General features: G+C 34.3%; 1 protein-coding gene across 6 annotated transcripts in view; it reads right to left on the reverse strand.

Moving 5' to 3' along the window:
- Positions 1 to 616: 616 nt before the first annotated feature.
- The window catches only part of SS18 (SS18 subunit of BAF chromatin remodeling complex), a 98,764-nt gene continuing 85,860 nt past the window's right edge, over positions 617 to 13,520 (reverse strand). For all 6 annotated transcript variants that reach the window (XM_072604443.1, XM_072604442.1, XM_072604444.1 and 3 more), the window contains 2 exons: positions 9,151 to 9,284; positions 617 to 2,398 (listed from right to left, as the gene is read on the reverse strand). In XM_072604443.1, the coding sequence (XP_072460544.1) occupies positions 2,372 to 2,398; positions 9,151 to 9,284 (161 nt within the window). In that variant the 3' untranslated portion in view covers positions 617 to 2,371. The remainder of the gene's footprint in view (positions 2,399 to 9,150; positions 9,285 to 13,520) is intronic.

Here is a 13,520-nt window from a genome sequence, read left to right on the forward strand (position 1 = left end):
AATCTAGATGAGAGTACCAAATTTGGTAAGAAGCTATAGCTTGAGTTATTCTTCTAACAAGGTATCAAAGGAATAAGGTAATTTTTGTCACCACCAATTAAAAACTTTTACGAAATAGGACCGTTATAAAACAATTAAACCTTGCAAATGCACTAGTCTCCAGGAAGGAAGTCCTAGAGGAAATCCTGCTTATTAAAATTGCAATTTTAGTTTCCATTAAAAGGAGAATAAGACAACAGAAGATGGGTTGGCAAGACAAATTATTTCTTAATGTCAGTTGAGCTTATTTCAAATGAGATAACATATCTACACCAGGTTGGGTTCAGCACATTTTTTGTCTCCTCAACTCATTTATCTAATTCAGTCATCTTGATTATAGCCTCATGGACTTCATTTTCTAAGAAAGAATTTTGTAACAAACAGCCTACACAACATGCTGATTACTGAACAGTTAATTCTAATTAACTTGGGCATGGCAGGAGAATTTTGATAAAGTCCTAGAATACAAATACAGTTTTGCTTTTACTGGACCAACTTACATAAAAAACCCACAGCAAAGTCTCTAGGCAAGACAATAGAGTGAGAGAGATCTAATTTAAAGAAACAAATGAGAAAATTAAAATCACAAATAATTTATTCTTCCGTTAGAGTTGATACAGTTTTAAATAGCAATGAAGTACACAGTGGTGGAAAATTGGCACAGAACCTACAAGCACTTCAATCACAATAATGTTGTTCATGCTTTATCTGTTCAAACCTTGATGTGCATTTCCTACTGACCAACTTAAAAAAAGAAAAAAAATTTCCTTTTAAAATAAATGAATTTAAACTCCTCCATATGAGTACACTGTATGTTTTATCTCATTCAAATGCTATGGTATCACATACACTGAGTTCTTAGTTAGAAGTGGAAAAGACAAATTCACTAATAAAGAATTATACCCTTCCTTCCAAGGCATAGGCAAATGATAAAAATGGTGTTTTACCTTTAGGGTAATTATGTTTTCGAATTATAAATGCAAAATTGTTGTTGAAAACTCATGAATACATGGATTCCTACACAATTCAGTATTATTTTGAATTTAGCTGAAATTATTAGGAACAGGGAGTTCTCAAATAACTATTAGGTACCATGCTATTGAACAAGGTGCTGCTGCTATTTCACATGCAACATTTGTAGGCTTTAATGCATTTCACAACAAAATCTGATAGATACAGATAGATGTCCATCTATCTATCTATCTATATTTCACCATTAAATATTTTCCTAAACATTGCTTGGTCTCACATTAACCAATATGAAAATGGGACAAACACAAAAATGTCCCCTTTCTAAAGATATTCTTCCAATTAAGAAAATTAGATAAGGGTAAAGTCTCCTATGCTAAATTATAAACCAATTATTCATTTAATGGTTAAAAAAAATTACTAAATCAAACTCTCCTTGATATCATTTATTGTATCCTCCTGCTTATTTCAAAGCAGGTAAAATTAATACTTTTGGTCTATTTGTTTGTTTTGTTATTGCTCTTAGGAAGGGATTAACATTTCATTTACACCAAGCTATTAACAAAGAATTCTCATATTCAACCCAAAGTAGTTCTGTTATTGCCTCACATTTTAAACTGTATTATAAATGATCTTTACAAAAAGATTTCTCTCCACAAAACAAGGTGGCTTTTTAAAAATGTATTCTTTTGACTCAAAACAGCATCACATTGCCCTTGATTATCTCACAGATAACAGGGATTCAAATTTCCTACACAAGATCTGAACAGTGGACATATGGCGTGCTTTGTCTTCTCCCTCACCTTTATCTTTATGTTACACCATTTTGAGACCAACCCAATCAAGCATTTACCATGCTCGGATCCACATTAACAGAGGGTTTCTGATCCTGCCCATAGCATAGTATACTGCCTTGCATATGAAATAAACATAATATACAAAATATTGCTGCTGTAAAAAGTGTGCATTTCCCTCTTCCCCTTACAAAAGAATCTGTGGAAAAGTATTAAATTCCCTTAACCTTCATAAACACACAGAGCTGTTCACACCTTTCAGTCTGTAACAGGCCATTTGAAACACAGTTCTAAAATCATTGCAAATTGGCTATGTTGTATTTTCTGTCCAATGTTGCCATCTAGAGTAGAGATGTGAAATCAGAGGTTGGTTTTTTGGTTTTTTTGATACTATAGCCTTTTTACAACTAGCCCAAAAAGACTGCTTAATGAAAAACAGTCATTTATCCACAAGATTTTTCCAAAAACTAGACGGAATGAAATAGTTTCTTCACAGGGAGGTGTCCACAGTGCTGAGGTGACAATATGGCTGCTAATAGATACTGGCTACTGGAATGTAAGTACTTTTTTCACTGCTGGTAATTTCCATACTGACCCTAAAAAATAAAATTTTAAATATAATTAGATAATACGTTTAACCACTTCCTCCATTGGAACAAAGAATGAAAAATGACAGCTTGTTTTAAGATTTATCCTACTAAAAATTAACAACTGTGCCTTAAAGAATCAAGAACTTTTTATACTTAAAGGGGCAGAATCACCTTAGAGTTTCTTTTAAAAGTCTATATTTGACTTCAAATTATTTTGAGAATTGTGAATATGCAAGAAATTGTCAACTAAGTCAAACAGTAACTGTGAAACTATATTTTTAATCTACACTGATGTACAGAATATGTAACAGTGTGTCATCTCCTAATACTACTTAATTTAAGAACTGTGCATCACAGTAATCCTGAAAGATTTCCAATTTCTAGAAGGATAAAGAAAATAGAGTAGTGACTGCTTTCTGCCTTACTGGTTTTAAAAGATAAAATGGAAACCATGTTGCAATAAATAAACATAATTTTACTATGCATCACATTGAAACATATTTACAAAAATTTAAGTTCTAGATCTGTTTTACTCAGATAAAAATTTCTTACATATTCTGGACTAAATACTAAATAAAGTTTATTTTCTTCGCTAATTCACTAGACATGCACAGGTTATAAGCTTACCCAAGCTATGCAAGTATTTGGATATGTCATACAGTAAAAAGGCTAGAATTTTTTTTTTTTTAAAGAAGATATCTAAAAAAAAATGCAAACTCCTTCAAAATTAACCCAAAAAAAGGCTTGTCACTCTTTCAATGAAAACATTTTTAAACTCCTTCACAACACAATCTCTAGTTAGGAGTACAAGTTAGGGAATGAGAAAACGATACAATTCCTTCAAAAGAAAGACTAAATTTTAGAACTTTTTAATTTTTCCAGGTTAATCTAAGTCATCTATAAAATTTAATATTTAAATATAGCTTTTAACTGTTTTCATCTAATACCACTCTATGAACACTTAATAAGTACTCAATTAAATAACATTAATATATGCAATTCTCAGCTTACAATAAATTATATTCCAAAAGTTTGTTTTTAATTTGGATGTCAGGAATTTGGGATGAGTTCCCTCCAGAAACATTATAAATTACAGTTCAGTTATCAGACTATTGGTCCAACAAATAGATTATATTTTAAATCACAATGCAGGTGGCATTTTGTATGCTGCCAATGAAAATAGAATTTTAAAACTGGAAGGAATATAAGCCTACATAAAACATAAATTCACAGGTTAAGTTAACTAAGAAATATTTTTAAAGAAACCACTAAACAACAACTATGAATAGTAATTTTTTTAAAAAATTATCTTGCATGCTGAATCCTGACAGGGTGATCAAGAAGATAAGTTATATGATAAAAGTATTATAAAAACCAGCATGAGGAGTTATACCAGAAAGTGGGAAAGTTTTTGGCCATACAAGTTAGAGAATGAAGGACTCTGGGGAACGAAAAGAGAACACAACCAGTGCAAGGCACTATGGATCCCTGGCCTACAGCAAAGATTCTAAGCTAGGGTAGGCTACCACAAAAGGCTTGGAAAAAAAACTAAGAGTAGCACTGGCCTCAGGAAAAAGCAGACAAGCTGAAGGAGGAATGTCATGACAGAAGAACATTAGAGGAAACAGGTCTGCCTGGCCCAGCAGCAGATGCACAGAACTGTTTTGATGGTATATGCAACAAAGAATAAAGGACACAAAGGTACAAAGGAGGGTAATCCAGAAAGAGGAGAATGTTGGGATTCTTGCATGTGGCTACTGTAACCTGGGGGTAGACTCGTCTCTCCCCTCATCAAAGAAGTAAGAAGCGAGGGCAGGGGAAGAGAAGGACTACAAGATGGTGGCTGTGGGGATGGAGGAAGAGGGGGGTTTTGAAGAAGAGAGGAAAAAAATTCCTGTGATCAAGGGAAAGCACAGTGCCTGGTAGTGTGGTGCTTAATAAATGTTTATGTATTTATTAACTGAAAGCAGAAGAGAAAGAAGACTGAGAGGGAAGGAGTGGGTCTTCCCATGAACCACTGAATACTGTTTGCCAAATTAACATCTTCAAGTCACCCAAGTTCAGATCCTTGTTCAAATGTTTGAATTTTCCCTTTCTTTCTCCAAGAGTAAATCAGTTGCCAAATCTTGTCAATTCTATATCCACAACATTTATTCACTCCTTTACATTTTCATTGTAACCACACCAGTTTTGGTCTTAATTTCTTCTCATTTGGACTATTTTAAAAGCCTACTACATATGATTTAATGAGCCCTTGTTTTGGAGTTCTGACACTACTGACTGATGCATTTCAGTCACCTCCAACTCTTCATGACCCCACTTAGGGTTCTCTTGGCAAAGATACTTGAGCAATTTGTCATTTCCTTTTCTAGCTCATTTTACAAATGAGGAAACTGAGGCAAACCGGGTTAAGTTATTGCCCAGTGTCATACAACTAGTATCCGAGGTCAGATTTAAACTCAGGTTCAGGCCCAGCAGTCTATCCCTAGCTGATATATCTATATCCATTACCAGCCCTCCCTCACTCAAAACAAAGTCAAGTCATTATTTCTCTGATGGCATGGTCTTCTTCAGCAACTGAGGACGAACACACACATATCCATTACTAACATTATAATCTTTGCATGCAATGCCTTCCAAAATATGCTTGAGCGACATTTCCAAATTTCTCTTTCTTCTTCACTTATCCAACATTCCTGTTTCTTTATCCCTGGGTCTAGTTCTTTTTTTCCTTTACTCCATTATCTATGCTCAAAACTTCCCTAATGACTAGAATGGCCTTTTCATCCTATATCCTACATCCATTGTGTAAAACTCTTCCCTTTCTTCAGAGCACAATTCAAATGTCACTTTCTGCATTCCACTACTCCCTAAGGTACAAATGATCATTTCCTCCTTAGATTATTCTCAGGCAAATCTAGACCTCTTCTCTTAGTCCTTATCACTTCTTTCCAGGAATTAGTTCTCAGTACATGCCTCACTTCCCCCACCCCCTTCCTACCTTCTCTTTCTCTTCTCTCTCTGTAAGTTCCTTAAGAGCAGGGTCTATATCTTAAATGTACCTTCACACCCCTAATTCTACTATAGTCCTATACCAATAATCACTAAATAAAATAAGGGAGATAATATGGCAAACTAGAAAAAAGTTGCTGGTGCTGAAGTCAAGAGAACCTAGGTTCAAATTCTGCCTCTGATGATTATTACCTGTGTGAGTAAATCATTAAACTTCCCTAAGCTTCAGTTTCCTCATCTAAAAAATGAAGGAGTTAAATTAGATGGCCTCTGAGGCCCTCCAACTCTATACTGAAGAGTCTAAGAAATTTTTTTTAATTCTTGAAACCCATCAGATTCTCCTTCCTATGGGCTAGAGGAATCCCTCTGAGGCATATAATCATTAAAGGTTAAAAAATATATTCTAGAACTGAAATACTTTTATATTTTAAGAAATGGAATACTATTAACATGAAAACATCAATATTCCTACAAAATGAGATATACTCATTCTTAAAGGAACCTGGATGAATATTGCTATGTAGGCATGCTACCAAAAGCTACCCTGATAACATCTTTAAAATACTGAAAAACAGGGTGAGGTAGGAGTCAGATAACTTAGTAGTTCCAGCTCCAACTCTTTTTACTTCCATGTGAGATAAATCACTTATACTTCAAGCCTTAATTTCCTCACATATAAAATGGTAGTAAAATTATTTTTATCATAAATATGTTGTAACTTAAAGGATAAACTTACTATATGATAAAAATCAGATTTTTACTACAATTTACAATCAAGCCCCTTCTTAACATTGAGGATTCCTGGTATAATTTTCTTTAGGTAATCCTTATTATCAGTTCCCTTAGACAATTCCAAGAGATCAGGAAAGCATAGGTGTTCACCTAGATTCTTTGTTTTTCACATGGGTTATTAAATATTACACTAAGATGCAAAAACACTTTATTCATTAATAAAAGGACTGTCTTTGTCAGCAGCAGTCTAGTGTACAAAAAAACATCAAGTTCAATTCAAATCAATAAGTATGTATTAAGAGGTTACTTTGGGCCAAGCACTGTGCTAAGCACTAGTAATGCAAATACAAAACTAACAGCTCCTGTCATGCAGAAGCATACATTCTGAGTTAGATGGTCATCTGCTGTCTTTTCCAACACTAGGCAAAAAGAATTTATCTTCACACATACCCCTATCCAAAAAATACCTTAAGGATATTTCAACTTTTAGCCCAGTATCCATAAGTACAAAAAACAAAAAAACAAAACAAAAAACAAAACACTGTTTTTCCCATAGTGTCCAGCACTTAGCAAAGTTTCTGGCACATAGTAGATGCTTAATAAAATAAATGCTTATTGATTGATTCAGTATAGAAAAAAGACAAAAGAATACTGGAACAAGAAACCCCAGACTCCAGTTATAATCAAATAACTTCTCCTTTCCACAAGTTAGACCAGGGCTCAGAACCTTTCCATTTTTCAACTCCGACCTTGGGAGTTGGATTATTGTAGCTTCTCCAACTTTGAGTAAGGTATTTTGAGGAGTGGGGACAATGGCTATGTGAAGGTGCCATCTCCTTGCAAAATCTTTCCTAAATAACCTTAGTTGTTAGTTTTGGACCTCTTCAAATGATCTACAGAACCACTGTATCTCCTCCCAGGAAAATATAAGCTCCCTGAAGTCAGGAGACAACAGAGAGATGAATGACTGGAGAAGTACATGAAGTGGTTATAGAAGCTCTTTGACAAGTATTAGAAAAAAACAACCCAAATACTTGGGGGCCTTCCTATGTAAGATTTAATAGAAAAACAAGGAAGAGTTCCCAAGATGAAGAAAAGATGGTAGCAATCTGTTCCTTAGGAATGAATACCCACCAGATTCAAATGCTACAGATATTACTCACTCAAGATCAGTAGTTTTCAGAGAAGCATAAATTGTGAGTTAGAAGAGCCAATGGAAATCATGTCCTCATTTAAACTAAGGCAAAAGAGGGTGACTTATTTTTAAAAAATCACACAGATAGGAAGTCGCAGAGCTATGATTTGAATTCAGGTCCTGAACTGAAATGATCTTTCCACTGAATAAAGGAGTTCATTATTCAACCTGAAGATTGAAGCTTCTTGCTTTTTTTCCTCCTACATAATTTAGGTTCATTTTACTTCTAACCAATACCATCCACAAGGTACAAGAAAGGAAACAGAAAGATAAAATTCAAACTAATCAAGTTGTCTACTTAGAAAGCTTTGGTAGTTTTGGGGTGAAATAGTTAACTGCCAGTTAAAATGTTATTCTTTCTGCCTATTTCAATTATTCATGCTCTCTTTGTCTCTTTTACTGTTCACAGGTGGGAGAAGGAATGAAAAATGTCAGTTAACTGAACCTTGCAAAGAAGGTATAATTCTGTATAGGATATGCTAATCAAATAAAATTATAAGTTTATTAAAATTAGCAAATTTAAAAGTATTAACTATGCACCAACTATGTGGTTTAAATTATAACATGCACTAATAAGTATAATAAGTACTAGATATGATCAAGTGATCATCTCTAAAGAGTGTACTATCTTGCTGAGAAGATAAAATTTATATATATAAAACAATTAGGTAATAATGTAAGACAGTAATACAGCTATTCAAGTTCAAAAAAGGATGAGATTAATATAATCTACAATTATTTAGAAAAGCAACATGGAAGAGGTAGAACTTGAGCTAAGCCTCAAAAAATGAGTATTTCAGATAAACTGGGAGAAATAAGGTAACAGTAATTCTATGTAAAAAGAGTAAAGGAGTGTAAAGGGTTCAAGGGAGTGGTAGGTACTAGAGAACGAAGTGAGTAACTGTAGATAAAATTGGATAATATATAAAAAGTGCTTTTTCAACCTTAAAGAGCTATATAATGTTTGCTATTGTTGTTGCTGTTGCTATTACAGAGGACCTGTAGCAATAGGGAAGTTATAAAGAAGGGATGGACAAAAGAATTAGAGCTAAAATAAAGTCAGATGATGATGGAGGGCTCACACATCACACTGAGCAATTTGGACTATTATCCTGCAGAACAGAGCTTTCCAACTGGCTGACAGTGATCACTGCTATCAACCAGGTAAACTGAAAACTAGTAGCTATCAACATGGCCTCCATTCCATTGAACATATAAGCATTTCCAAAGGCAGATGTGGGAAATTGTTGGCTACTCTCCCTTTGCCCACTAAAAATCAGTCTGCAGAAGGGAAACATGCTATGTCACTAGAGTGACAATTTATAATTAATGTGTCCTGCCAATACCTCCCCCCTCAGCAAATGACATTTCTCAAAAAAAGGCAAGGAACTCTGGTTATGGGCAGATGGAAAGCCACTTACACATTACTCACTAGGAAAGTAAGATGATGAAAATAAGTGTTTTAGGTAGATTAATTTTATGGAAATGTGCTAGATGTACTAATAGGGAGCCAGGAAATGAGTTCATGAAACTAGCTAGGAAACTTTTTAAAAACTTTGGTGCAAGATAACAACCTTCTAATAGGATAACATCACTGAAAATTTAAGCAAATTAATGCAATACATATCATAAAGGAAGAACTGACAGGCTATGGTGACTAAGAAGAATAGATGTGGTATAATGAGGCTTTTATGTAGTAGACTTTTCTTAGTAACACAATAAGAACAATGGAGAGAAAATGGAGCCCTCAAAACTAAAAGCAATATGAATAAAAAGGGAAACAAAACAAAGAACTGAAATATAACCACAGTAACTTTACCTGGTCATAACCATAAGGCCTCTGCTGGGGGGGCTGTGGTGGTCCAGGCTGTGCAGGTCTGTAGCCCCCATATTGCTGACCTTGTCCCTGTGGGTAGTTGGGATATTGAGGCCCTGGACCACTCTGCGATGGACCTGTAAGATTATTAGAAAAAATAAAGATTCATATCCCCAAACTAAAATATATCTTAATAATAAAGATCCTTTCATATCTTTAAAACAAAATGAAATCAAGCAGTGAGAGAGAAATATATTGGAAGGAGAAAGGGAGAAATTGAATGGGGCAGGTTATCTCTCATAAAAGAGGCAATCAAAAGACTCATTAGTGGAGGGATAAAGAGGGGAGGTGAGAGAAAAACATGAAGTCTACTCTCATCACATTCCACTAAAGAAAAGAATAAAGTGCACACTCATTTTGGTAGGAAAACCTATCTCACAATACAGGAAAGTTGGGGATAAGGGGACAAGCAGGGTGGGGGGGATGATAGAAGGGAGGGCATGAGGAGGAGAGTGCAATTCGAGGTCGACACTCATGGGGAGGGATAGGATCAAAAGAGAATAGAAGTAATGGGGGACAGGATAGGATGGAGGGAAATATAGTTAGTCCTATACAACACAACTATTATGGAAGTCATTTGCAAAACTACACAGATATGGCCTATATTGAATTGCTTGCCTTCCAAAGGGAAGGGGTGGGGAGGGAGGGAGGAAGAGAAGTTGGAACTCAAAGTGTTAGGATCAACTGTCGAGTAATGTTCTTGCCACCAGGAAATAAGAAAAACAGGTAAAGGGGTATAGAAAGCTATCTGCCCCTACAGGACAAAAGAGAAGATGGAGACAAGGGCAGTGAGGGATGATAGAAGAGAGAGCAAATTGGTCATAGGGGCAATTAGAATGCTTGGTGTTTGGGGGGGGAGGGGAGAAAAGGGGAGAAAATTTGTAACCCAAAATTTTGTGAAAATGAATGTTAAAAGTTAAATAAATAAATTTAATAATAAAGAGAAAAAAAAAAACTAAAAAATAATAAAGATCCTTTACAACTAAAAGGTACATTAATAATAATAATAAAATAATAAAATAAAAATAAAATAAAATAATAAAACATTAATAAAGAGGGGGCACAGCATAGTGAAAAGAGTACTAGATTGGGGCTTGACCCAGAACCCTGGTCACTACTCACTATTCACATGATCTCAGACAAGTGACCTAGCTGCTCCTACCTCAACTGTAAAATAAGGAAGCTGGAAGAGATGACTACAAGAGCACAAACACAGCAATCAATTGCTATCTGACTCAATTGGGCCCAAACAACACTAAACCAGTTATGGCTCTTTGGCATCTTGTCTTATCTCTTAAGTTATGACAAAAAGGGGGATGCATTTACATTTTTAAATAAAGTTTACCAATTTTGAATCAATGATAAGGATGATGATAGCAAAATCTAACATTTATATAAAACTTACTATGTGCCAGGCACTGTACTAATAAGCACTTTAAAAATATCTCATTCGATCCTCACAATAACCCTAGGAAGTAGGCCCTGTTATTATCCCCATTTTATAGATGAAGAAAGTGAGGTCAACAGGTGAAATGACTTACACAGGATTATCATAAAGTTTTCTTTTGGTATTAACCTCTGAAGGAACACTTTGCCAAGTATTATAATTCAGTGAATGAAAATTCAAAAGCTAAATTCTATCTCAGCAAACCAGTTTTTTAAATTGTTGGTTTCTCTAGTTTATTTTTTTCAGGACTTCAACATATTCCTCTAGTTTTGTGTAATAGGAAAGAGACTGACTTCAAAATAGTAATATCACTCATACAATTTCAATGACCTAAATAAAATATTCTGCTTCAGTGCAACTAGTATCTAACATCCCAAGCTTTTATGATGGCCTTAACAAAATGGATAACAGAAATAGATGGCTATAAAGTAATTAAGAACCATGATGATGTTCAGACATTGTAGGAGGTAGTACTTTATCAAAAGTAATAAACAAGCAGAAGATGGAAGAGGAAACATACCACTACCAGTTTAACAAAGTTGAAAATCTCTCAAAATATATAAAACAGTGGAACCTACAGTAATATGATTTTAGAGACATAACTGCAAAAACTATTAACCAAAAGAGTCAAATGACTACTTCATATTCTGTAGAATATTTTGCAATATAACATTCTGCCAACAAAAAAAATGAAAGGTCTCAAAGAGCAGTATGTATTAGAGCCATATGTGCCTTCAGAGTGTTGTCAGGTATCACTATTTTAAATGCCTTATTTGACCATGAAAAAGAATAATTTGGCATTAAAGAGATTGTAAGGCATTGATGTACTTTTTTCTGCCCAAGTCTAAATGTACTTTTCCAAAGAGAAATGTTTGCTCTACAAAAACTGCCACCTACCATAAAATATTCTTTATAAAGCTTAAGCTGAAACACTTTGACACTTGATGTTTTCTATAACAGACTAACATGAGAAAGCTAGCATTAAAAACTTTCTCCCTTAAAAGGAAAACCAATTTCAGAGTGAACTATCAGTAGGCAATAATAAATCAGCATCTTAGGATTAAAATAACTTTCTCAAGTAATCATAACCTTAAATAAATTCCACCAGCCTAATCATTAAAACTCTTAATTTTTTCCATTCAAAGAATACCTAGGGGTAGGACAAAATAGGAACTCTCCCTCAGGTTTTCTGGTTGTTTACATGGCAGCTACTTAATATAAATAATATTTAATTCTATTTCACCTTATCTTCCTTCATGATCATTAATTATTTTTATTATAAATAAATGCATCTACTTTTTTAAAAATATTACAAGGCTTTCAATTAATAAAGCTTTACATATTACTGCACTATTTTCATTTGGTAGCATTGAAGCTAAAAATTTTACATGTATGTATATATGTATATGTGTGTATACACACGTGTATGTGTATGTGTGTAAAATTTTAACCTATCTGTGCCTTGGCTTTGTCATCTGTAGAATGGGGATGATAATACTACCTACCTCACAAGACTGTTGTTAGGATCAAGGGAGTCAACACATGTAAAATACTACGCAAACCTAAAAGCCATATATAAATTCTATCATTAAATCTAGAGAACAAAACTAAATAGCAGTGAAATATAAAGTTTCCTCAGAAATACTCAAGTGGAAGAGGAATTAATGAGCTAACGGGTCGGTCATCCTTTGAAGGAAGTACAAGAGTAAGGTCCATATTGGCAAAATATGATACAAGATGAAAAAATTTCTAAGGTTTTAGCAAGAAATGAGGTAGAAATATTTAATTTTAATTGTCTCTAACAACCCTCTACAAGTGGTAGTTCTACAATGGTAGAGGTAGCTTCTTCACCAAATGCTCCCTACATCAATGAAAACAGAGGATCTGGACAAAAAAAAATTAAGATGAATTTCTTTAATGTTTCTAAAATAAATAAAGGTGATTATGATGTGTGGAGGCAAAGTATCAAGTCAGAGTGAAGTAAGCTGTGTTATCTCTAGGACCCTAGCTTTAGAGTACACAGGTTTGCTACAGTAAGAATCTGAAAACACCCCGAGGCTGCTAAAAATTCATGCCACTCCCTACACAGTACTCAATGATTTGCATTATACGTTTATGAGAGAGTTTAGGATAAGAGAATTTGAAATCAATCTGATATATCACAATCAAGAGGTAAGAAGAAGATGTACCTACACTTTGCTACAAATTCTCTTAACAGATTCCCCAGTATTTTTTTCTTCCTCCTTAGGACAACATATTGGTATGATAGATAGGTTATCAAGAAGTATCCTTAGAAGATTGAAAGAAGACTTACAAGCATATAGTAACTATCTTCAAATATCTAAAGACTTGCCCTTTAAAAGATTACTTTTTCCCTGTAGTTCCAAGGCTGAATCAGCTCTTCCGTCCTACATCATCTCCCTGCTGCCAGAACTTTGGATCTGTCTCTGGGACACTTTATCTTGCCTGGAATCAAGCCTTTATACCACTTTGCTGCCACCTCCTTACGATGGTGCCACAAAAATTCCAACCCACACCAATTTCCAGCCACCTTTTATGGGTTGTCTTCCCCCATTAGGAGTTCTGGGTGGAATGTTGTATGTATTTTCAGACGTTTTCAATGTATTACTCAGTTTTGCTAAACTTTTTTTCCTTTTTCATCTTTTTAAAAAATATATTATTTGTCATATTAGATGGCTTTCTGGGAAAAATGCAAGGGGAAACTCAAATGATGCAAGATATCCATAAAAGTGTATTTTTAAAAAATTTAAGGTGTTCCATTAAAAAAAAAAAGCACATAAATTTTGGAGGACAAGGACTATCTTGCTTGTATTTGCATTCCCCATGCTTTAAACAGCAGCTAATC

This window comes from Notamacropus eugenii, chromosome 4 (genome assembly GCF_028372415.1).
Source record: "Notamacropus eugenii isolate mMacEug1 chromosome 4, mMacEug1.pri_v2, whole genome shotgun sequence".
Lineage (NCBI taxonomy): Eukaryota > Metazoa > Chordata > Mammalia > Diprotodontia > Macropodidae > Notamacropus > Notamacropus eugenii.